Source organism: Thermothielavioides terrestris, chromosome 4 (assembly GCF_000226115.1).
Source record: "Thermothielavioides terrestris NRRL 8126 chromosome 4, complete sequence".
NCBI lineage: Eukaryota > Fungi > Ascomycota > Sordariomycetes > Sordariales > Chaetomiaceae > Thermothielavioides > Thermothielavioides terrestris.
The window spans coordinates 4,298,394-4,323,134 of record NC_016460.1 but is presented as its reverse complement, the minus strand read 5'-3'; the positions used below and the strand labels follow the sequence as shown (position 1 = coordinate 4,323,134).

Here is a 24,741-nt window from a genome sequence, read left to right as displayed (position 1 = left end):
GGGGCAATTTTGACGTGAGCCGTCGGCGTTTGTTTCAACCCTCGAACCTGAGTGGGCGATTCGCCAGGCCAGGGCGAAAGCGGCGACTCCCGACAATGACAAACGTCCGAGGACAGAGGACTCCGAGTCGCCTCGCCAAACCGACAAACTTCGCTCTTCACCACCTCCCGGCGCCAGCAGACGCGCCACGCGGCCCTCCCCTACCCGAACCGAACAGCTGCCCTATTGTCCACTTTCTAGGCAGCAACGCGCATTGCAGCCGCCGGTCGCTTGATCCGAACCCCCCACCCTCCCGCGCGTTCAAGTTGCGTCGTTCCGACAGGCATAACATCGAACAGCCACTGAACCACGCATCAACAGTGCCGCTTGCGTCGTGCGCTCGCCGTTGACGCGAGGCGTGCCGGGGGAAAAAAAAATATCAGGCGGTCGCCTTCTCCGTTTTCCTATAATACATCCATCACCTTCGCACCCGACTGGCGGGGTTGTAGCATGCGCCGCCAGGCTTGTTGGCAATAAGCAGCCGCTGTGTTCAGTTCAGTACCGGCGAGACGGAAACTAGATGGAGGTCTTCGACGGTGTCGATCTGGACGACCTGCCGTCCAATGCTTTCGACTCTTCGCTGAGCGACGACGAATTCTCGAGCTGGCCTTCTGAAGGGTCGCCGGACCCGCTCGACCGTGATGACGAAAGCATGGATCTTTCGGACGAGGGAGCTGAAGACGAGTACGGCGACTATGAGGACTACGACGAACACGGCGGACACGACTGGGAAGAAAACGAAGATCATCACTCGGACGAGTACCACGAGCACTCAGGCTCCGAGTACGGCGGCGGCGAGATCGAGTTCATGTTTGACGGCGAGAACGAAGTGCTCCAGGAGGACGAGGATCGGGAAGGCGAAGGCTTCCGGGATCTCGAGGGCGGCTTCGATGACAACGACGATCAACCTTCTCCCCGACCCCACCTGCCAGACCGCCGCAGCGTTGCCGAGCTTTTCACAGGATTTCAACCTCGCCACCAACCAACACGCTCCGCATTTCCGCCAGGCTCGCGCCCTGACAGCCCGCCTGCGAACATCCTCCCGCCCATCGACACTATCCTGTCAAGCTTGGGGCTTGGCGCCATGCCGGAAATGGAGTCCCGCCGACGCCAGTCATTGCGTTCTCCCGGGCAAGAGCGGTATGCTGAGCGCTCGGTGGGCAGAATAAGGGAGAATCAGCAGCAGAATTTCCGGCAACCTTTCTTCAATTCGCCGCAGAATACCGGTCGGGCGCGCGGACGGGTGACCGGGAATACAGGTCGCCGGAACAGCAACGCGATGCTAGATGAGCTGGTCGAAGTCGAAGTCGAGTCGGCGCCCCGGGCGCCGATGCGTCGCCATCGGCCGCCGCAGCCGGCGCAGCTAGAGGTTATTGACCTGACTGGCGAGCCAGACTCACCCGAGGAGCCTAGGGCCGCCGCGCTGCATCGGCCTCGTCCATCGAACGCGTCAAACGCGCCGCAAAATCCTGGAAGGCACGCGCGCCGGCAACTGTCCCTCAACCCGCGCACTCCTTCTCTTTCGCGCAGCGACGGCAGCCTTCTCGGCAACAATTCATTGAACAATCCGAACTTTATTGACCTGACAGGCGATGATTCGCCCGCCTCGCCGCCGCCGCTTCCGCAACCGCTTCCGCAGCCGCTTCCTCATCGCATCTTCCCTCCGCGCAATCACCAAAACAACAACCACCACCGCCATCATCATCACCACCATCATCACCATCCTCGTCGGCCACCGCAGCCTGCGATGTCCCGCGACCAGCCCATCGACCTTGATGAGCACGAAGAACTGCGCGCGAGTTTTGCAGGCTTCGCCGGCTTGGTTAGGAGGGCGATCCCCGGCCTGGGCTTCATCCATCGCTTCGCACGGCTTCCCAACCCGCACGCCGAATTCGAGGTCCAGATCATCGGCGGCCGCGGCCTCAACATGGACAACCCGCTCGCCGGCAACGCGCCCAACCTCAACTACGGCGGCAACGGCCACAACGCCGGCGGCGGCGGCTCGCCCAAGCCCGACCACGTGCCGCCGCCGCCCGCCCGCGAGGGCTTCACGCGCAACACGGGCGGCGACGGGGACGTGGTCGTCTGCCCCGGCTGCGAGCAGGAGCTGAAGTACGACCCGGACGCGGGCGCCGAGGATGGCGCGGCCCCGCCGGCGAAGAAGCCGCGGACGAGGAAGGACCAAGAGGAGCACCACTTCTGGGCGCTCAAGGAGTGCGGACATGTGAGTTTCCTTTCTCTCTTTTTTCTTTCCTATTCGGCAGTGTCTGTGATAGTCACGTACGCTCCGTTTTCTTTCTCCTGCTTCAGGGTCGCTGACCAATGCCCATTCCCTCCTCCCCGCCCACACAGGTCTACTGCAAGGACTGCTTCGAGAACCGCAAGAGCCGCTCCAAGAGCGCGACGACGCCCTTCCGCCGCGACGACCGCCGCGTCCTGTGCGCCGTCGATGGGTGCTCAGCCGAGGCCAACAACAAGCTGAACTGGGTCGGCCTGTTCGTCTGATGGCCCTCCTTCTTCGTTGCAGGCTTCTTCTGCCTTAATGCCGGATGTATATTGTTTTGTTGTATCCGCCGGTTGGTCGCCTCTCCGCCTGCGGGTTTTATACCTCGGCTCGCCTACGTGCGTCTTCAAGGCTTGGCGAAGGCCTTCGTCGCTGGGATGCACTGCACTGGGCCGTCTTTTCTTTTCTTTTCTCTTATTTTTCTCTGCTGGTTATCTTTCCCCCGGCGCGATAGCGGATCCGGGCCCAGCGTGCTGTGTACATGGTGTTTGAGCGCGCGGTTGCCTTTGGTCCAACCCAGCGGGCCAACCCAGCGGGCAAGCGGGCAAGCGGGATGAAGGAAGGAAGGGAGGAAGGTATGGCGGACCAGGGCGGCATCCCACATCCTGCTGTGTACCTACCTACCTAATCTACCGAGCAGCGAAGGCCGGGTCCGGCGGCAGGCGGGTTGGTTGGGGTGTTATTCTGCGACAAACCGCCAATTGCATCACCCACGTTTCTTTTTCTAGCTTGTTTCCTTCCTTCCGGCAGTTCACCATGGCTCACTGAATGCCCTTGTCGCTGCATGGCTCGGCGTTTGGGTGGGTGGTCGCGCGTCCCCTCAGTCAGCTGGCGTCTGCTCCCTGAACAGGTCAGGCGAGGGATGGAGGGCCGGGGGGGATGGATGGATGCATTTATTTGGCCATGGCCATAGCGATGGCGATGGCGATGGCGATGGCGATGGCGTCCGCAACAACCGCGTTTTGGGTTGCTGGGTGGCAACACCCACGTTTTGGGTGGCTGGGTGGACGGCTCAGCATGGCGCGGAGCAGCAAAAGAGGCGAGCAAGCGAGGATAGAAGATGAGATGTTTCTGATTGAGCATGGGTCGGGTTGGGTTGGGTTGGGTCGGGCGTGGGGAGAACGGTCGGTTCTGTCGTGTGTTGTTGTTACTTTTTCCGGGTTTCGGCCGGGCCTTGTGTACATGCATACGCTTGTCTCTTGTCTTCTCCTGAGTGGCTTTGGCCTTTGGCCTCTGCCATCCGCCCTGCCCTGTTGTGCTCACCTTCCTGAGGAAAGGGTTGGCTTTGCTTCCATCTTCCGTGACTATATCATGTCACTGAGTCTGTGGAGGGCGGTTTTTTCTTCGCGGCGCGCTGGCGTCTTGAACTTGATCTCTCGTCCAGGGCTGGGATGATAACGGAACAGCGGAGGAGGACGGGAGAGCGCATTGGTATGTACATACTGTAATGTTTGTATGTACAGGCTGTCATGCTTGTCATATGGAGCTTTCCGTCATGCACTGTACTGCGGCGGCGTCGGGATGTTGCTGCTGACGGTTTCCGGGCTGTGCGGAGTCGTGGATTCAGAGACGAGAAATACCTACCTGTATTATATCCCGTTGTGCTTCCCCTCTGGAATGGATGCATGGCTTGCCGTGGTCTGCCGTCGCTCGTTGGACTTCGACACGGTCGTCTCAGAGCGTGTGAGTTGCAGGCAAGATCAGGAGAGTAAGGGGCAGGGTGTGTGGGGGGAAGGGGGAGGGGATCAACAACATATCTCGAACCACGGAGTGATGGGCATGGAGGGCATCATCGCGGTGGTGAGGCCCGTCGCATCTGGTCGTCCTTTGGCATTCAGAGACAGGTCTTACGGGTCGTTCTCGGTAGCCCCCCGCTCTCCAAATCTCTTCATAACCAACCTCCTTCCTTCTACATCCATGCTACAAGGCCCCACCCCCTCAAGCCAGGATATACCCCCTCCTCCCGCGCCTCTCCGGCGACGCCCTGGCGCGCCGCTCCCGCAGGTTCGGCAACGTGATGTACTGCTCCGGGTCCTGCGGCAGCAGCTGCTTGAAGATGGGCTGCGACCCGACCCCGCGCTTCTGCAGCTTGTCCTCCATCAGCTGGTGCAGCCGCTTGGTGGTGAGGCACTGGCTGCTGGCTGCTCCTCCTCCTCCTCCTGTTGCTCCTGCTCCTGCTGCTGCTGCTGCCCCTGGGACTGCAGCACCATTCCGATCACCGATTTTACCAGACCCTGCCGACCGTGACCGCGACCGCGACCGCGACCGTGTCGGCGCCGCGGCCCCCGCCGCCGTTCCCGCCGGCGCTGGAGGCAGCTGCTCGTGCAGCACCTCGCACAGCGCGGCGGTCATGCCGTCGCTGGTGCTCGACTCGAAGCCGCAGGCGGCGAAGAGGTGCTTGGTGTAGCGCTCGGTGCCGGGCGGGGGGCGCCAGTCGACGTGGCGCAGGTTGGCGGCGCCGGCGGCGCAGCAGTCGAGTACGAGCAGCACGTCGCACGGCGCCGACAGCACCGTGCCCCGGATCGCGTCCCACCGGACGCTGGCGACCGGCTGGTAGCGTTCGCTGTGAGGGAAGAAAAGGATGGTCAGCGTCGGGGGTTGCGTAGTTGAGGGAAAGGAAGAGAGGGGTGGGAGGCAGAGGAAAGTAACTACTAACTATTTCTTCAACAGCTCCTGGTATCTGTCGCGGCGGCCGTGGGTCCCGCAGGCGTCGCCGCTGAGGAGCGCCGCGTAGAGCTCGGCGGCGGCCGCTTTCGACCATTCCGGATTCTCCGGGTGGTCGTGGCTAGGGTGTGGTTAGCGCGGGAGGAGAACGGGAATAGCTGCAAGGGCCGGGCTCCCCACCTGCTGAAGACGAGCTCGTTGTCGTCGTCCAGTGCGCCGTGGCCGTGGTAGTAGATGATCAACAGCGTGTCGTCGGCCGCGAGGCGGCAGAACTGCTTCAGCTTGGCCTTGAGGCTCTCGACGGACCGGTGCATGGGGATCAGGAACTCGTGCGCCGCCCAGCCGTAGCCCTCGAGCGTGTGGCGCAGCCGGACCGTCTCCTCCTCGAGCGAGACGTAGTCGGCCGCGGGCGGCGCCGTGTAGTCCTCGGTCCGGAGGTCGTGGAACGACCACGTCAGGATCAGGGCGTGCACCTGGTCGTACTGCGGCCTGGCGGCCCGGGGCGGATTCCTAGTCTTGTCAGACACACACACATGTCATCCCAGCAGGCCCGCTGCCCATTTCCGTAATCAATCACTCACGAGACAGCCCTTGCCCCCGAGCCGGCGTCGGGACTCGCCCCCTTCCGGGCATGCCGCTCAAAGCTCGCGCTCCTCGCCTTCCGCGTCGAGGCCACCTTCGGCCGGGGCACCCGACCACCAAGCCGAGTCCGCAAATCCTGCACTCGCCCCAGCCCCTCGCCAAACATCGCCTCACCCTCCCCGCCGACATCGTCCACATACGGCCCGGGGATCCCCGTCCCATACTCCCACCCCCTCCCCCTCTCCCGCGACCCCTCCCTCGAGCGCAACCACCCGCCCCCGGCCTCCAGCGGCCCGAGCGGACTGGTCGACAACCCGACCCGCGCCGCGGGGCGGTAATACCCGTCCTGCGCCGGCCCAGGCGGGACAACAGCAGCAGCAGCAGCAGTCGCAGCAGCAGCAGAATCCCACCTCCGGCCTGCCCCGTCCTCATCATCCTCCTCCTCCTCGGTGGAAGAAGAGTACCCGCCCGACAGGCGCGACAGCGAGAGGGAGCGCGCGCGCGGCAGCGACGACGGAGGAGGAGGGGGAGGAGGCGGAGGAGGACAAGGCGGCGCGTAGTAATAGTCCATGCCCGGTCCCGGACCGGCGGCGTCCCTATCAGTGTCCAGGTTCAGGCGCTGCTTGAGGGCCTGGGTCAGGGAGTCGCGGTGGGCGCGGTGGGCGCGGTCCGTCCGGAGGGGCACGGTGCAGCCCGGCCGGAGGAGGATGCTGCCGTGCTGCTGGTGGTGGTGGTCTCTATCCCTGTCCCTGTCCCTGTCGCGGTCCCGGTCGCGCTCCCGGGACGGTCTGGGCCGGGCACGGCGGCTGTCGAAGGTGCCGTCGTCGATGACGCTCACGCTGGCTGAGGGCCGGCGTCCGGGCTTGAGGGCGATGCGCGCGTAGCGGTTGTCGTCGCCGCGGTCGTCGACGTCGATGAAGCTCCTGGTCTCCCAGTGGCTGGTGCCGGCGCCGGCGCCGGCGTAGTAGTAGTAGTCATAACTAGAACGGTGACGGTCAAAGCGGCTCATCTTGGTGCCTCTGACTTTCGGTTCTCATTTACGTTTTTGGTGGACTTTGAGGTGCCTGCCCATGAGAAAAAGCGCGACGTTGCTGGTGGTGACAGGGGCAGAGCTAAAATGTGGGGGCAGAGGCTAATCCGTGTGTTCCTTACATACCCATCACCTGCAGATACGCACGTATCAAGGAGGTGCCCTGAGATGTCACACGCTGGGAAATGTGCCACTCATGCTCAGTCGGTTGGATGGATGGACGGGATGAACGAGTCTGGTGCCACCGCAGGCCGCCAAAACCGGGGCTGACGCTTTGTGGTGATTGGGGCGGACACGACCCGGGAGGACAAACAGCATTTTGGCGCCCTCGCCGGCCGCCCTGAATTCTTGCCCAAGAGGGGCCGTGAGGCCAGCACAACAACAGGGGTCCTTCGGACCACAGCTGCCATGCGCAGCTGCGCGAGCGGCCGTTTGTGGGTCAAAACGGTGCCCAATCACCCGCCTTGGCGCCCCAAAACTTCTCGTCAGCTGGGCACGCACTCAGCACCCAGTTGGTGTGCGAGGCACTCTCGGGGCGGTCACACCAGCCCGCCCCAACTGCGTCGCCCCGGGTCCGATATGGCTGGAATGCTAGGGTGTGTATGCTGTGTATGTCTGCAGCTGTCTCCATGTGCCCCTACTCCTTTGTCGCTGATTATGAGCCTTTGTTTGCCGTGCTTGCTCCAACAGCTGCGCGGCTAAGGGTCCCATTGTGATAGGTACAACGGTTGGTTGTGTATACTAATGCGGCCTAGGCCCCACTTCGTAAGTCGTTTTCGAGCCCGAACCCCGGCTCCTTGAGCTTCAAGCCGCCAGGAGAGTAGGGTCCAGATCGTCCAAATCTGCCGTGTCAAGCTCGAGGTCGCCGTAGTCGGTCTCCTGGGACGCAGCGACAGCTCCTCTGCGCTGGCTAGCCAAACTCTGATGACCAGGCTGGTGGTCTTGACGGGAAGCCTGGGCTTCCCGTTCGGCAACACGCTTTCTCTCCTCTTCTTCATATGTCTGGCGGCTGCGGTTGATAGCCAGCAACACCTGTACGCCTTCGCCACTTGAGCCGAAGAACCGGGGTTTCTCACCCGGCGAACGGCGTAGCGCCTCGGCAGGCTCTGCCGCTTGCTGTGGTGCAGCAGCACCAGACCCCAAGGGTTTCGGAAGTGGGCCGTCGTTCGCCGGTCCACTCCGGTCCCCAGCAGCGGCATGGTGCTTTGGAGCTGCCTGTATATGCCCGCCCGCCCGTTGTTGAGGTTTGTCGTCCGCTAATGGTGGGTGCTTGGCACGAGATTGGGCGGCGTGGTGAACTGCAGTCCGGGAGGGAGAATACGGCAACGGTGATGGCCGACGCTGGGTTGTGGGACGGTCTATTTTGAACGGAGGAGGCTTGGGCATCCTGCTTCGCGATGGGGTGGGTTCCTCCAACTCACGAACCTCCTGAGAAGAGAGAACCAGGTCCTGGGTGGAAATGAAGGGCAGGATGATTGGCTCGTCTGTCTTGACAGCCGGACGGGGAGGCGGTGCCATCGGCCGGTTGACACGGCCAACTTGCCTTTCGACCGGACGAGGAGGCGGCGCCATCGGCACGCTGCTTTGGCCGACTTGCCGAGTAAAGCGTCTCGGGTGCGGCCCAGGCGCGGATATGGTGGTAGATGGGCCGGACGGGGCGGGCTTGGATGGTCCGGACACTGGCCTAGAAACTTCTTGCAATTCCCGAGCCTCCTGAGAAGGGGTCGGGAACAGGTCGATATGGGACACGATGAAGAGCTGGGTGCTGGTCGGAACCGCGGGCTCGCAGTTATCCTGTCGTTTCTGCTGCGCCTGCTGACGCGCGGGCGGTTGGCGAGAATGCGGTGACAGGAATCTCGGCGGAAACCTGAGTTTCTGCCGTTCGCCTGTTGGTAATCCCGATGTGGGCTGCTTGAACGCAGGAACGGTGGGCGGGGTCTTGTAATTTGAAGCCATGGGAGTAGGTCTGCGTGGCGAGGCTGCCTTAGCGGCGTTTGCAGTAGTCGACTCTGGCTTCGTGGCTCGGTTTTGTGCGTTGGTTGTCTCCTGCAGTGGTTTCCGTGCCGACTGAGGCGCCGCTGATGGCTGTTGCGGATGTTTTGGGTCAGGTTTGTTAAGCGGCGGTCGCGGTGTGTTCATCTGCTTGCTGACCGATGTCTGCTGGGGCATTGGTCGCTCACGAAGTCCGCCCGTGAGCGGTTGAGGAATGGTTGTGGTTGGTGCCCTGATGCACTGACCCGTGAAGCCGTGGGTCGGCGTGCCCTGCCGTCCTGCGTGGATGGAGAGAGCGCTGGCCGGCGTCTCCGGGGCGGGCCGTCCATGGGTATTAGTGGACCCGGACCCAACAGTGTTTTCAAGCTTGCCGCAAGAAGGTCCCGGATGTGTGTTACTGATCTCTGGCGCTGGCATATTCCCAGGTGCCCTGACTTGCCCAGAGGTCGTCTTGCCCTGAGACTCCACAGTCTCTGCCGTTGTTGAATTCTGCTCCACCTTGTTCCCCGGTACTCCGGTCGCGGTCGTCCGCCGTTCAGCCTCCTCTGATAATATTTTCGGCTCATTTTCCACGTAATCGGCGTGTTCAGAAGACTTCCCGCTCTCAGGAAGTTCAATCAACCGGGCAGGAGCCGGGGCCGGGACCGGTGATCCCACTCCCCTAACCAGTAAAACGTTATTGCCCTCCTGCACGTCACGCACATCCAGGCACTGTCTCTTGCTTTGGCTTTCCGTCGCACCTTGTTCGCAAGACGTCTTCTTCTCTAGTCCGTCCTCGGTCCTCGGTCGGTCGATGTCGTCGGGTTCCTCTTCGACGGTGGGCAGGTCGACCTTGGTCCCCGTCGCGTCCCGCTTCTTCCCAGCGCCATTGCCTCGGACAAATCTCGATATCGTGTCCTGGCTCGGCCGCACGTCGACGAGCGGCAGGCCGCGGCGCCGCTTCTCCTCGAGCACCTGCTGTTCCTTGGCTTTCTTCTTCTCGCGCAGCGCGCGGGCCTTTGCAGCCTGCTTGTCCTTGGCAAGCTCCCGGCGGATGCGCTCCTGCTCCTCGCGCTCGATGCGGCGCTGCTCGGCCTTGGAGAGGCGAGGCCCGCGGGTGGCTTGCCTGTACAGCTTCTGGGCCTGCTTGGACGTCATCGGCGGCTTGCTCTCCGGGCCGCTGGCCGGCCGCGACATCAGGCCCTGCACGCCCAGCGGGTTGGGAACCAGCGTGAAGGTGTGCTGACGGGAGGGCGCCATGGTGGCATGATTGCTCCGTTCGCAGTCGAGGACCTGTTGGGGTCGTGTGTACTGTACTCGGGGAATGGGAGAAGCAAGCTCTCGAGATGCAACGGCAAGATCGCGCCGAATGAATCGGTTGCGCGTTGGTGGGGTCCAAGGGACGGCGGGGCAACCGTCAGCCCTAACCCCGAGTTCAACCTTCAACGCGCTGTCACATGCTCCAGGCAAGCACCGCGGACAACTTATCGAAGTTACCTGGACCAGAACCAACAACCATTGTCACGTCAGGGGTAAGGGGTTCAGAGCTTGGTATACGCACTGGCCATGGTTTCCCCACTCCTAGATGTATATATACCACGCTCTGTTCAGTCTTTAGCTTTCCTTTGTACTAGAACAACGTACTCTCTCTTTATATTCCAATGCTCTACTACGATCCTACCGTTGCATCTACACCTTGTAGCTCGCTATAGTATATTAGTTATAAGCCTAGGCGCTCTATAATTGTATATAGCAAGTAACTTATAGTAAACTCTCTTTTTCTCTCTCTTTTTCTTATACTCTATATCTTAATATAACGACTACTAAGAGTAACTTAACTATTATACTCTAGTCCTACGTAGATTAGACTAAGTAGTTTATAGAGCTTAAGATCTTAGCTCTAAGTAATAGCATCTAGGATAAATATAATCTAGATACTCTCGACGAGCCCTAGGATAAGCAACTGAAAGTCCCTATAGAGGAAAATACAATTAAAGAGCTTTATAAAAAGCGTATTAAGGCATTAAATATTCCTCTAGAGCAAGTTTAAGCTTCTACTAAATAAGAGGTTACTACTAAGCTCGAAGCTATATATAAAGACTACCTTATAATCTCTACTATCTAGGAGAGTAGGGTTAAATTGTACTTACTTATTAACTAGTAGATTATACGCTTTGTCTACTAGCCTCTACTTAATACTATATATACTAGACCCTACGGTGACTATCTGCCTCTATAAGTGTGAAGCGAAGCGCGCAGTAATTTACAGAGAAATTGGCACTGTACAAACTGCGCTAAGTCATATGATTTAGGCCTCTCGACCAATCGAAACACTAAAAACTCTAGAGGATTTGCCTAGTAAATGAAGCGAAGCTTAGCTTCGCTCCTACAGTGCATATACTATATATATGTAACCACTGTTACAAAGCTTCATCTTTAAGCTTCGCTTCAATCACTATCTTGAACACTAGCCTTAGTAGCCTCTAGGCTCTTATCTATAAGCTCTATAAGTAGCTTATACCTATCGACGCTCTTATAGAAGATATAGCTATTTACTAATATATAATAGTCCTATAAAAAGCTTATAAAGTAGATATTAATCTATATAAGTAGTACTATTCTTAGAATAAAGTGTACCTATATACAAAGAGCTTCGATATCCTAGAGGTTGTTGGACCTAGAGCTTCTAAATATCTTATTAAGGTAGTTGGCTACTAGATCGCCCTAGACTAGGCTCGCTACTAGCTCTCTAAGATCGAGGCACTTAAAGCTAAAGGACGCCTAATTCCTACTTTTAATAAGCTAGGCGTTCGCCTTAGTATTTGAATCGACAATATCTACTCTAAGGGGCTTAGATATAGTATATTTACCTCTCTAAGAGTAGCTTAAAGCAATAGTTCCTTAGATAGTATAGGCTTTTATAGCTTAAAGCTCTACTTATACCCCTATAAAGCCAATAGTAAATATAAGTAGAAGCTAGTTGACTACTAGTTTCTCTAGACGATAATCTCTAAAGTAGAGAAGAGCCGTTATAAGCTCTTAGAAGTATAGATTACTAAGATTAGAGAATGCCTTAATAAACTAAAGTAGTATTCCCTTTAAGAGAGCTTTTAAAAGTGGTATAGCTTAGGCTCTATAAAGTAGGGGAACTCTAGCTTAGCTCTTCCTAATAAGATCGTCTACATTGTTATCGACCTAAGCCTCCTTAGTAAAGGAGCTTACTACCTACTTATATTCTTAACTACTATTACCTACTAGCTCTTTTAAAGTATTCTCCTCGACAACTATATTGCTCTATATATCGTTAACGATAAGAAGCTCCTAGTACTAGGCACCTTTATACTATTTAGAGATAGTAACTATATAGAAGTAGGTACTACCACTTTTCCTATTTTAAGAAGAGGAGAGCGTATTATAAAGGGGGTACTAGATAGAGAGTAGAGGAAAGGAACTATAGACCTCTATTTAAAGAATATTACTATAGTAGAGGGCTTTTATACCAACATTGTATTAGAAACTGCTCTATATATAGCTAGTATCTAGTATTTAGGTCTAGACTATTCTCTATAATATAGAACATTTAAAAAAAGTATAAAGGTTAAGCAGTTAGTTTATAAGTTTAATATAGTTTTCTTTAAATCAAAGAACCTTTCCTTTTACTTTTATACTCTTTAACCTTTATAAAGCTTTATAGGCCTAATGACAATAAATACAATTGTTTATAAAGATAATATAAAGTTGTATATATTATATATACCTTAAAAGAAAGAAGATACTAAGGAGCTCTAGTATAAGAGATCTAGATATCTAGGTTAAAGAGCTCTTTAGGCATTGGTATAGAGCGCTAAAAACGTTAAGATCTAGGGAATGCCAACGATCAAATATAAAGTATACGCTCTATTATACGCTAGGGAGTACAATATACTCTATAAGATAGAGTATCGCGCTCTACGCCTGTTCTAGCGTATCTCCTAGGACCTCTTCTTTATTCTCTTCTAGGTTTAACGGATCTTAATACCTCTTTATAATTAAGGACAAATATAGTAGACGGATCTAGGCTTTTATACTCTTTAACAAGGGTTAAACTAAGCTCTTTAATACTATTAGAGCTTTTAAACGCTAGGTCAAATAGCAGTAGGGACTTAATATCTATAAGATCTACTAGGACAATGATATAGGAGTTATTATACTAGAAGATCGTTAACTAATAGCTTACTAGCTCTAGGTATATAACGAAGGTATCGACTTAGAGCTTATACTAATATATACTCTATAGCTAAATAGAGCTTTAAAGTAGGTAGAACAAGTCTTATAGCTTAAGAGTATAAAGATGCTTACTACTATAAACCTACTTATAAAGCTCTAGCTAAAGGGAGTAAAGGTAGTAACCTTCTTATATTCTATTTCGCCTAGCTATACTTATAGTCTTCGAAGCTCTAACAAAGTGCTCTGTAACGTGCTAGCCTTGTAGCGTTCTGCAGACAAGCGTACGATGTTCTATTCAACTACCTTAAGGAAAGGAAAAGGAGAAGTACAGGCTACGGTCCTTGTGCGTAGAGTTTTTAGGGGCTCGCGGAGTAGGTTCGGGCCAACGTTATTCCGGGCGCGAGGCGGGCCCGCCACAGGTCCGCCCCAGGGCCGCCGCGGATCCTAGGCGTAGCCCTATATACCTAGCCTAGGTATAGCCCAGTCCGTAATATACCCCCCCCGCCCCACTAGGCAGTCGAGTTGGGGTATATACGACGCTAAATCGAGTATCGGCATAGTCGGGTTTAGGGTAGTTGCCCACTAAGGTCTTGCCATTCGTGGCCGTCCTACTACCTAGGCTCGAGTTGTTTGTTTACGTTGCCCTAGCAAGCCGCTAATTAGCCTCCTCCTCTCCTTACACGTTTATATAGAGTAACCGTACTATATTAGGTATATCTATTGATTATATATAATTCGACCCCGCTTATCGCTATTAAAAGCCCCTCTTCTTATATAACTCGACTTTCTTATATTTCCCTCCTATACTTAACACGTATATCCCCCTCCTCTCTTACGATCTAGTTTCTTCCCTCTTTATATATTAACAACGTCTCTCTATCCTACTTCGTATATATTCCCCTCCTCCTATATTCTCTCTATATACCTATCTACATCCTCGAGTATACTACTCATTTCTGCCTCAGCTTTGGCTAGAGTCTTTTTGTCCTTTACCCTAATAGCGATATAGTTCCTAAAACTTATTTATTACGTTCGTATATAGGATCGCTAAAATGTTAGTCGCCACTACTACTCTTAGGGGTAGGGGCGTAGGCTACTATTTTAATAGCGATAATAACGAAGACTATAATATAAGTGCCTCTAGGATAATCCTATTATAGACCTAAGTTACTTACTAACTACGATATTATAGAACTAAAACAATCGCTAGAAGAATAATAAACTATTAATCGACGAGTTTATTATTAAAGGAGACTTCGATAATAAAGAAAACAAACTGTTCTTCGATAAAGGAGAGTTCTATATATAGTACGTTGTTCGCCTCCTTAGTAGTACCAAAGTCGAATATACCCCTAGCTACAGTAAATCCTATAAAAAATATTATAAAGCTTATACGATATATAAGTAGGACTCTATATTATAGGCAATAAACCCTTACCTTTAGTCTAGTCTAAAGAAAATTCTTAAGGCGTATAATATAGGCTAGGCTATCGAGACCCCTACCTAAAAGAAGATAAGCTTATAGCCTATCTACTATATAGTCCTTAAGTATAAATTCTAGAAGCTAGCTTAGTCTTTCTAGACTACTTTTAACAATGTATAGGTATACTATATCCCTACTTAGCTAGTACTACTTCCCTTATCTACTATCGAATAGACCTTGACTTATATTGTCCTTTGGACCCTAGTTGCCTCCCCTACTACGCTAAGCCACTATAGGGCCCTAATGCCCTATAATCTACCTACTTCCTCCCTAGACGCCTCTACTTAGTTAGCTATTTACTTGACTTATCGCTTAATAAATAATAAAGAAGCCTACTAACGTAAAATATACTACTTAGTCGATACTATTACAACTATTATTAATATTAATAACCGTCTTATTAACTATATTTTAAGTTTACTATAGTCTAGCCCCTCTTTGTAGGGTAGCTATAGTTCAACTCCTACTAAGCGCGACATTGCCCTAGTCCTCTTCGCTCTATGTCCTTAGTGCTACTCGTCTTTGCTTACTAAGAACTTTGTATACGTCCGCTATAAACGCGCTAATCCCCTTCCCTAGACCCCTAGCGGGTCTAATAGATAGCCGATTGTAGAGGTGCTCTTGTCGTTAGATAAAGGTACTATATATTCGCCTACTAGCGACCTAGTGCTATCTAAAGACGAAGAGGCTATAGAGTAGGGCTAGAGACGGCCCTATCTCCTATTATAGCCCCGTCCTCGTTTTATCCTACGTCTTGACCCTCTATCGAACCAACCTACCAACTAGAGTAGCTATAGCAATTTTGATATTTGCCTTTATCCTACTTTAGAGATCTCGAAGTAGGTTATATATTAGCTATTAACCTCGCCTCCTATTAGTTTATACTTAGGTATCCTATAGTACTATAAGGTTAACGCTAAGGTAAAGCTAGAGGACTACCTATATCTAAGGAAGTAGATTTAGTTAGTGTATTAGGGTCTCTTTGCACTTATATTTGTTTTATTGTCTTTTCGTAATAAGGCTGTAGCTAGACGTATTGGGGTGACTATACGCCTAGTGGTACTACTGAGCTATATTCGTTCTATTATAGTTATTTCTTATAGGGTAGTTAGTATACAAATATAACGTTTTCCCTTTTACCTCCTGTTCAATACTAGCCTATCGTTGTATTATATATCTCCCTACTCTCACTCGAACTCGTTAAGCGTAACGGTATCTAAGAAGTTCTCTAGAGGCTCCTACGTTGGTTTGTCGTAACCTATCTATTTAATATATATATCGCGGTTCTTCCCCTTCCCTCTTATATTCTAAGCCTTAAGGATCGCCTCTACCCTATACTCCTACTATAGGATACCCTCCTCTGATATAACCTATATAGGGTTTGGCCACTTATCTATAACCTTCTACGAAGGGAGTAGATTAGAGGCCATTTACTCGACTAGATCGATATAGAAGGTTAGGTATAGGCTATACAGCATATCGAGTATCACTGTCAAAGGAGTAGGTATAGCGATTACCTTATATTTAGTATTTAGCTAGTCGAGTTTCTTACTAGGGCGGTTCGTCTTTATATTATATAGGGAGAGCTATACCTTGTCCTTTACTTTAAACCGTTTAGTTAGATAATAGGAACGGTTCGTATTCGTCTATTGCTATTACTATATATATACGATAGTGGCTTATATCTACTCTATCCCCTCCTTTAGGTAGTGTAGGAACTGAACAGTGTAACCCTCCAAAGACGCTATAGGCGCTATTAGGATTGTAATAAGCTATATAGGGCTTATGTCGAACCTGTAGAGAAGGTAGTTTAGGCTTACCCTAGTTATAAATAAGTCTCTATTATTGAATATAAACTAATAAGCTAGGAAGTACTTAGGCTAGTTGTACTATACGAAGGAGACGAAGATTCGGAGGATCGTCTATACTTCCTAATTGACCTACTCTATACCCCTATCTATCTAAGGATAGTAAGAGGTCGATAGGAGCTGCTCTACCTCTATCGCCTTATATAGCGTAGTCTAGAACCTACTTAGCTAGTCCGACCTATAGTCAGTTATAATCTAGGTCGGGAACCTATAAAAGCGCTACTAGACGTTGCAAAACTATAGAGTATACTCCTCTATCCTTATCGAGTATATAGCCTCGAGCTATATATACTTAGAAAGGTAGTTGGTAATCACTATAAGGTAGTGAGGCGCCTCTTCGTTTCTTATAGAGAGGTTAGTTATAAAGTCGATAGAGATCTATTTCTAGAAGCGGTTAGGAACAAACAAGGGCTATAAAAGCCCTTGACACAATTGTCTAAAGATCTTACTCTAGTAGCACTAGTTGTAGTTTCGGATAAACTGCTTTACATTAGATAATATAAGGTCCTAATAGTAATCCCTCTAGAGTATTTTAAATAGCCTATTGTAGCCTAGGTACCCTGATATAGCTGAGTTATAGATCTGCTAAATAATTATAGTAGTTAGAGGCTCTTATATAGGGAGCTAGAGCTAGTTATAGAATAGGAATATACTTTATATATTAAAAGAATAGTCTATAATCTAGGTCTACACTATATTCGCCTTCTTTAGAAACTTCTAGGCCCTATTGTAAATGGCTTAGAGCTAGTAAATATAGTATTCGTCCTTAACAATACCTTTGTCTTATAGGGTAGCTAGCTACTTATTCTCGAAGAACGTCTTTCTTATAGATAGCCTAGCCTCCTCCTATATATTAGTCTAGTATACCTTGATTAGAAGGAATAGCTAGGCGATACGTTGGCTATCCTTAGGCTCGTCCTATTTACGCTAGGAGAGTGTATTAGGGCGTAAGGCCTAGGATCCTAGTCGATACTTTAGCTCGAAGTTGAATAGGGAAAGCGTCTCCGTCTATTAGGTTTACTGTTCACTAATTAGATATAGCTAGAAGAAGTACTCGAGGTTCTTATAATCGGTTAGGATAATAAAGGAGGCTACTATACTCCGAAGCTTTGCCGACTAGGCTTTAAGACAAGAGATGATAGCTAATAGCTCTTTGTTGTAGATAGTATAGTTACGCTTAGCTAGGCTCAGTTTTATAGAGTAGTAGGCTATAGAGTAAAGAATCCTATCCTCTCCCCGCTAAGACAAGTATCCGCCTAGTACTATACTAGAATAGTCCGCTTCTACGATCATCTCCTTCTTAGGATCCTACTAGGCGAAGATTAGCTCCGATATAAATATAGCCTTAAGTATATCGAAGGCGTTCTATTCCTCTTTACCCTAGTGGAATAGAATATTCTTATAGGTAAGGCGTATCAATGGGGCTACCTTCTTAAAGAAGTTAGAGATAAAGTCGCGATAGAAGTTAGTGAATCTAAGGAAGCTCTATACTCCTTAGACCTTATAGGGTGCCTCCTACTCGTAAATAGCCTTGATCTTCTTAAGGTTAGAGTAGATATAGACTCCTACTTCTACGATATACCTTAGATACTTAACCTCCTTTACTATAAAGGTATATTTCTTAAGGTCTAGGTTAAGACCTACGTCCTTTAGTCTATAGAGGACCTTATATACCTTCCTTATATAGTCCTTTTAGCTCTTGCTCAAGTACACTAAGATATCGTCGAGGTATATTATTATATAGTTTCCTAACGTTGGACTAAGAGCATTGTTGATATATCTCTAAAATATTATAGAAGTACTTATAAGCCTAAAGGGGTAAACTAGCTATTCGAATAGTCTAAACCTTATATAAAACGCTATAAGGTGCTCGTCCCCCTTAGCTATTCGGATATAGTAGAATATAGCTTTGACGTCTAGCTTTGTAAGCTATTTAGCCCTAGCTAGGGACCAAAGAGTCTCTTTGATTAGGGAGAGCGGGTATTAGTCTTGTTTAGTAATCTTGTTTAGGGCCTAGTAGTCTATATAGAACCTCTATCCTCCTCTTAGCTTCTTTGTAAGGAGGACTAGGGCCGCTACCAATAAGGAGTTTACCTAGATCTATCTCTTATCTATTAGATCTACGACCTACTTCTAAATCTCTAGGAGATAGTCCCTCGGTATATTGTATAAAGGCCTCTAAAGGAGCTTAGGAGGCTTCCTATCTAGGCTTGTCTTAAGGCGAATATAATAGTTGGCTTCTCTCCGATAGAGAGGCAAGCTATTCGCCTTTTCTTTATCAAAGAGATTGGCAAAGTCGTATAGCTCCTTTGGTAAGGCGACCCTTAGGTCTAGGTTGGCCTAGGGCTAGGAGATAGCTACTCCTAGGATAGTAGTTATCTTATAAATACTAATAACGAAGAACGTGTCTTAGGTCCCTTTAGACTTCTTCCTCTATACTTTATAAGCTAAGCCTATAAATACTATACCTATAATTTAGGTAGTATTAATCTCTTTCTAATACAAAGAGCATTTATATATCTATAGTCCCTTTTACAAATTGATAGTAAAGACCCTATTGGCAAAGTCTAGTATAATTCTATAGTAGTTTATCTAGGAGAGCCCTAAGATAACGTTATAGGCTAGCCCTAGGACTATATAGAACGTAGTAGCGTTTATCTACCTATTGATGTCCATTGTAACGTAGGCGATATATATAATCTTCTTTATAATTTATACCCCTTTGACGGTAACGCCTAGGGTATAGGAGGTCAGTAGGCTCGTCTACTTAATCCCTAATCTCTAATATACCCTTTCGCTAATAGCTCTATAGCTCTAGTACCTATTGTCCACTTATACATTTATAAAACTAGAGGAGTTTAAGAAGACTAGGATAAGGAAGGGAGGTTTATCTATTCTCTTTCTAATCTCTATAAACTCGTTCTATAAGCGGTTAGGTCCTTTTAGCCCCTATATAGGACTTTGTATAGGGGCTACTCTTTTCCCTCCTCCTCCTCGGAAGAAGAGTCCTCCTCTATCTAATCCTTGGCCTTCAACTTATTGATATCGACCTAAGGAATTAGCCTCTTAGCTAGGGTAAAGGGATAGGCGGCTACGAAGTGACCCTAGCGCCTACAACGGATATAGGCCTTAGCCTACTAATACACTATATATACCTCGTTGCTTACCTACTTCGCCTATAGTGTATTTATACCTCGTTTTTCTCCTCTCTACTACCGCTTTCCTCTACGACCTTTGTTAGCTCCCCCCTAGGCGGAGGCAATATAGGCTACGTTGATCCTAGTCATCGGTATATCTCTATCTATATCCTTCTCTATATCTATATTAGGCCTAGGCTACTTGCCCTATTGCCGTTGAGGCTTCTCCTTTATAGCAAGGGCCTCTAGGTCGGTAGCAATCTTATAGTACTTTACAATAGCTATAGTATAATTGTTCTATAGGACCCTTTAACCTACTATATTGTACTTCAACTTCGAAAAGAGATATCGTTATAGCCTAATAAGCTATACTTCGTTGCTCTAATTAAATCCTCTAGCCTTCGATAGCTTCGCTTCGAAGTAAACAATAAAGGAGGAGAACGGCTTATTGTCTCTTTAACGGAGTATATCTAGCTCCGTTAAAGCTATAATCTACTTATAGAGGTCTATATAGATCGTTGCAAAGTACTCGAGGAACGCTCCTAGATCATAGTCGTAGCTAGGCCCTCTAGATTCGTAGAAGGCTACGACCTTAGTCTAGACTTCTCGGCTAAGGTTGCCCTAGACGAATACCTATTGGTTATAGAGGCCCCTAATAAAGTCCTAGTCTACTATTAGAATATACGCTATTGTAGCCTTCTAAGTAGCGAAAAGCTCCTTTTTACCGTCGAAGGGCTATCCTATAGGGAGGCGTTTCTACTATATCCTAGGGGCGGTCGTAGTTGTAATATCGGCTATTGGAACCAGGGTATTAGCCGCTATAGCAACATTTATAGTTTAGGCTATAGCAATCTAGGCTATATAGAGATCCTTGATAATTATATTCTAACGAGCGATCGTCTCCTATAGGTACTAAAAGTACTTACGAACCCAATCTAGGTCCAGAGCCTATAGGATACCGAGGTAGTTTATAGTAGTATCTAGTCCGCTCAGTACCAGCGTCGAGATACTAGGCGTACTCATCTCGTCTACTGAAGTGGTGCAAAACCTCCACACCAACCTGCCCCACCACACCTAGAACTAGGCGTGCAAGACAGCTTCCAAAGGAATATAGTGTCCCTCTAGACGGATGAAGATAATGCGTATCGAGTGGTGGGAAGGCTGTCTTCCGAGAGGAAGATATATAGCTCAGATGCGTCTAGTGGGATATAGCGGAAACATAAGAAAGGACAACAAGAATGTGGTTAGAGCTCAACAGCTCGAATGCCTATCGTCTAGATAGAGGTAGAACAATAGAAGGAGAGGCTCAATAGCCTTTCTAGAAGAAGAGGGACCACCAACGTAGTATCAACGAACGTATATTGACAACTACTTAATGTCTTACTTCCTAATAAAGAAGATAGGCTTAGCCTACTTAAATATATACGACTAGAGGGTTAGACCTCCCTTAGCAATGAATATAACGCTTTAAGATAAATAGAAAAATAGAAAAACTAGGTCCCCTATATCTAGGTAGTCTATTACCCTAATTTACACTTCCCTTTCGAGCTTGCTATACGCCTCTACGAGCAAGCTTGTACCTCAAAAGCTCTCTAATATACGTCTCTCATCGTCGCTACTCCTTGAGCTACTCTCTATATATAGCTCTCTTGGCTCGCGAAGGTCTGGCTAGCTATAGTAGTTGATTACACTATCTCTTGTACTCCTCTACCTCCTTGATATATACGTCCTAGCCTTGCCACTATATTAGATACTTATACTTATAGGCAAAGGTATAGTCGTATAGGTCGTATAGTAACGAGCGAAGTAGACGTCTAGGCTTCGCTAGCTCTTTGCGAAGGCGCTTACTATAGTACTACACTGAGGGTAACGTTTAGCTAGATAACGTAGATAATCTTCGCGTCTAAAGATACTTCTATACTAGAGTATAAGGCATTTTAAAGTAGTCTAGCCTCCTTATAAGCGTATAGATAAGCGTCTCCTCTTCCTAGAGGTAGGGATCGAGTACTATCTTCTTAAAGGCTATTTATACCGGTACCCTAAGGTTCTTAACTAAGTTACTACCAAGAAGGCACTTATAGTCTATCTTGTCTATAGGGGTATCGATAAGCCTTTATATTACAGTTGCTTATAGTATAGTAATCTCTATAATCTTAGCTTCGATATTCCGCTAGGTCGATATATTATTAAGATCCTCTGTAAATACCGCTAGTAGACCTAAAGCAACTAGCTAGTCCTCTAGTTAGAGGGGCAGAATAGCGCTAGGTACTAGAAATATACTTTGTAGCTATCGTCCAAGGTCATTTATAGGGTCTTATAAAGGTAGTACACCACTAAACTGTTTGTCCAACGGGAGTCCTACAACTCTACAATAGTATATTTAATACGCTATATCCTTCTTTGACTAAGGCGTAAAGATAATTTAGATAGTAGCGATCACTTCTTTTTCGCTTTAGCTAGGGAGCTAGGCTTCTTTGAACGCCATTGAGTATATAGCTAGGATCTTAAGTTCTATATCACTGAAGTGGTCGTAGAGATATATAGGTAAGTTATCAAATTTAAAGGCATTAGGCGTAAATACGTCGTTGGCTTAAAGGACTTCGATCACCTCGTCTTTGTTATACTCTGAGAGCATAGGCTACGTAGGTTCTTAGGTCGAAGACAATAGGTCTAGAGGGAGCTTATATATCTTCCCTTTGTTCTACTATAACGAAGGGATTCCTTTAGTATAGAGCGGGCAATCCTTAAAGGTACTAAGAGCATTCCTATAAGCTCCTAACTACAAATACAATATACACTACTATATAACTATCTCGCTATCTCTCTAGTATAGCCGAAGCTAGGGTAGCCTAAACTACGTTTATCCGTCTAGAAGGTAGGGCTAGAGCTCTTGAAGAAAGGCCTATATAAACTCGAAGATAAACTATCTATACTCCTATTCTAAACTTTGCTAAGGGCAGTGGATAATAACCTCTTTGTATAGCTATAACTAAGGGAACCTATAGACGGACTAGAAAGCAATCTAGACCTTTAATAAGATATTGGTATACATCTCTATACTCTTGAGTATAGAGTCAAAGTAGTAAAGCTAGCCTACGACTTAGTCAAAGATTATAATAGCCCAATGCCTTCTATCGACGAAGTAAAGGAAGACCTAGAAGCAACAACGATTAGCAATGACCTTCTAGCTAGACTAGTAGAACTCCTTTAGCGTAGGACCAGTATCCGAGATAGGCTGTAGGTAGAACTAGAGATAGTCCTTATAAGAACGAAAGAAAAAACTATATAACGTCTAGGATTATCTAGCCCTCTAGCTATTCTTTAGTAAATAGTATACCTTCTATATCGAAGAGCGAAACACCTATATCTATAAAATTGACCTTGAAAAACCGATCTATTGTATACCTTCTCTCTAACTAGCCTAGGAACAAGTAGCTTATAATCTTAGAGTTTACACTAAGCTAAGGGCTTTGAATCTAGTTAGGCCGCTAGTTGATCACATCTTATAGGTACTTCTTCAAGGTCTATAGAAATAGAAAAAGCTTAGGACTAGTCTCCCTAGGGTGACTTAGCATCTTTAAGTCTAGCTCTTGCCCTACAAGGGAGGCGTAATACCTTGCTTAATCGCTATCTCCTATAAGCCTCTACGAACCTAGTGGCATATAAAACTTAAGCTCTCTAAGCAGCTATTTCCATCCTAGGGTGGTAGTTACATTGGCCTAAGGTTATATAGGCCTTGTGAAATTAGGAATCCTACAACGACCTATAGCAATGTTTACAATAGTATATAAAAATTTAGCTCGATAGAAAAGTCGTTCTCTAGGTAGAAAGATCTAGACCAATTGAAGCGATCGCGAGAAAATCCAAGGTATAGTAGGTAAGGCGAAAGAAATGGTTGATTATAAGAGAGCTAGTAGGAGGATTAAAAAAAAGGGGTAGACAAGCCTTCAAAGGTAGGAGGGCTACTTAGCTCTTTCCTAAACTAGGTAAAAGAAAATAGATAAGGCTCGTAGCGCCTACTGATTGGCTAGAAATAAGTGTTTACCCTCTAATTTCTTAAGGCCTTCCTCTCCTCTTTACTATCTTAGAAGCATTTTCTTCCTCTAACCTTCTCGCCACTTTATTCTAATGCCCTTATCTCTCTAGGCAGATTAGGTTCTTAGTAGTTAGGTCTTCTACTTCCCTTTTGAATTTGTATATAGCTCTTATATACGAATTTATAATCTAGAAACTATAATACTAAGTAGCTAGTATATCTATAATACATTGTAGAAAATTACTAATAAAGTAAGTGACTAGAGGCTACTGTTATATAGGATTATAAATCGTTAGATCGATCTCTTGCTAGTGCCAAAAACAACGATCTTCGTAACTTAGAAGTATATCTAAGTAGTCTAAAGTAAGATAAAGGATCTACCGATACTAAAAGATAAGCGCTATACTAACGAATATACTACGATCTCAGTCGAATATAAGGCTATCTATAGTATAATTAAGATCTTCCAACTAGATATTAGATTGCTATATATCTAATAGGTCCTACTAAGCAATTAGCAAAATTAGTATAGGATATAGCGATCGGTTTATATCAACGATAGGCTAGTTGATATAATTGAATAGTACTATAACACTTTGGTTCTTTGTCCGATGTTCGTAGAGCATTACAATAGCAGACTATTTAGGCGTTGGATATATTATCTTGCTATACGCCTAAATCGAGCTTTAGCTCTCTTAATCTAGGTATAGGGTTATAAGTAAGTACTACACTTCCCTTTTATATTTACCCTCTAGGCAGAGGAAGACTGATACTCCTATAGTAATAAAGTTCTTTACTAAAGCTATAAACTTTTGTACTAGCGTTCAACAACTCTTTTTAACGAAGACGGGGATATCTATATAACTTAGCCCTTCAATAGCTACGCTTCTCTCACTCTTCTCTTTGCCAACAAGTATACCAACTACATTTAATTAGAGAAGGAATATACCTAGACTTGTATCTATAAGAACGATCAAAAGCACCTAGCTTAGGACTTAATCTTATAGAGCTACCTTCTATATAATCCGAAGAACAATCCTAGGCTAAGGCTACGCCTAGAAGAGGTGGGCCAAGAGTGGTTTGTCCTACTAGAGGATGCTATTAAGGAGTAAATAGCGTAGTACTAGGCTAACTGTAAGAGCTTACGTTGTTAAAGGATAGAGACAACGGATAGGGATAGGCAAAGGGTGAGATATAGTCTAGGAGCTTGGCCTATAGATAGTAGATTAAGAGACTATATACCCTAATTATAGATTTTTCTTAGCCTTGGCTTTAGCTCTAAGAAACTTAGTTCTATATAATAGAAACTATCTATCTAGAGAGTAAAAGTGAAAAGAAAAAGGTATAAATGACTATAAAGCTTCTAAGAGTAGAGTTACCCTTTAGGAGAAAAACTTAGGTACTAGTAAAAAAGAATAAGGTCTTAAGGGCTAAAAACAAG

General features: G+C 47.9%; 4 protein-coding genes across 4 annotated transcripts; 2 read left to right on the top strand and 2 right to left on the bottom strand.

Moving 5' to 3' along the window:
- Positions 1–559: 559 nt before the first annotated feature.
- On the top strand, positions 560–1,286 carry THITE_2131298 (uncharacterized protein; the record flags this gene model as incomplete). Its single annotated transcript, XM_003656005.1, has 2 exons — positions 560–1,179; positions 1,259–1,286. 2 exons carry the CDS (start codon positions 560–562, stop codon positions 1,284–1,286), a joined length of 648 nt encoding a protein of 215 aa, XP_003656053.1.
- A 671-nt stretch (positions 1,287–1,957) lies between these two features.
- THITE_2171119 (uncharacterized protein) lies at positions 1,958–3,049 on the top strand. Its single transcript, XM_003656004.1, has 2 exons — positions 1,958–2,263; positions 2,392–3,049. The coding sequence occupies exons 1-2, from the start codon at positions 1,967–1,969 to the stop codon at positions 2,542–2,544; spliced, it is 450 nt and encodes a 149-aa protein (XP_003656052.1). The 5' UTR covers positions 1,958–1,966; the 3' UTR covers positions 2,545–3,049.
- Positions 3,050–4,956: 1,907 nt separating this feature from the next.
- On the bottom strand, positions 4,957–6,792 carry THITE_2120411 (uncharacterized protein). Its single transcript, XM_003656003.1, has 3 exons — positions 5,569–6,792; positions 5,168–5,497; positions 4,957–5,108 (listed from the first exon to the last, which is right to left on the bottom strand). Exons 1-3 carry the CDS (start codon positions 6,576–6,578, stop codon positions 4,979–4,981), a joined length of 1,470 nt encoding a protein of 489 aa, XP_003656051.1. The 5' UTR covers positions 6,579–6,792; the 3' UTR covers positions 4,957–4,978.
- Positions 6,793–7,352: 560 nt separating this feature from the next.
- THITE_2120409 (uncharacterized protein) lies at positions 7,353–9,926 on the bottom strand. The gene has a single exon (XM_003656002.1). It carries the CDS (start codon positions 9,828–9,830, stop codon positions 7,404–7,406), a length of 2,427 nt encoding a protein of 808 aa, XP_003656050.1. The 5' UTR covers positions 9,831–9,926; the 3' UTR covers positions 7,353–7,403.
- Between the last annotated feature and the right edge of the window lie 14,815 nt (positions 9,927–24,741).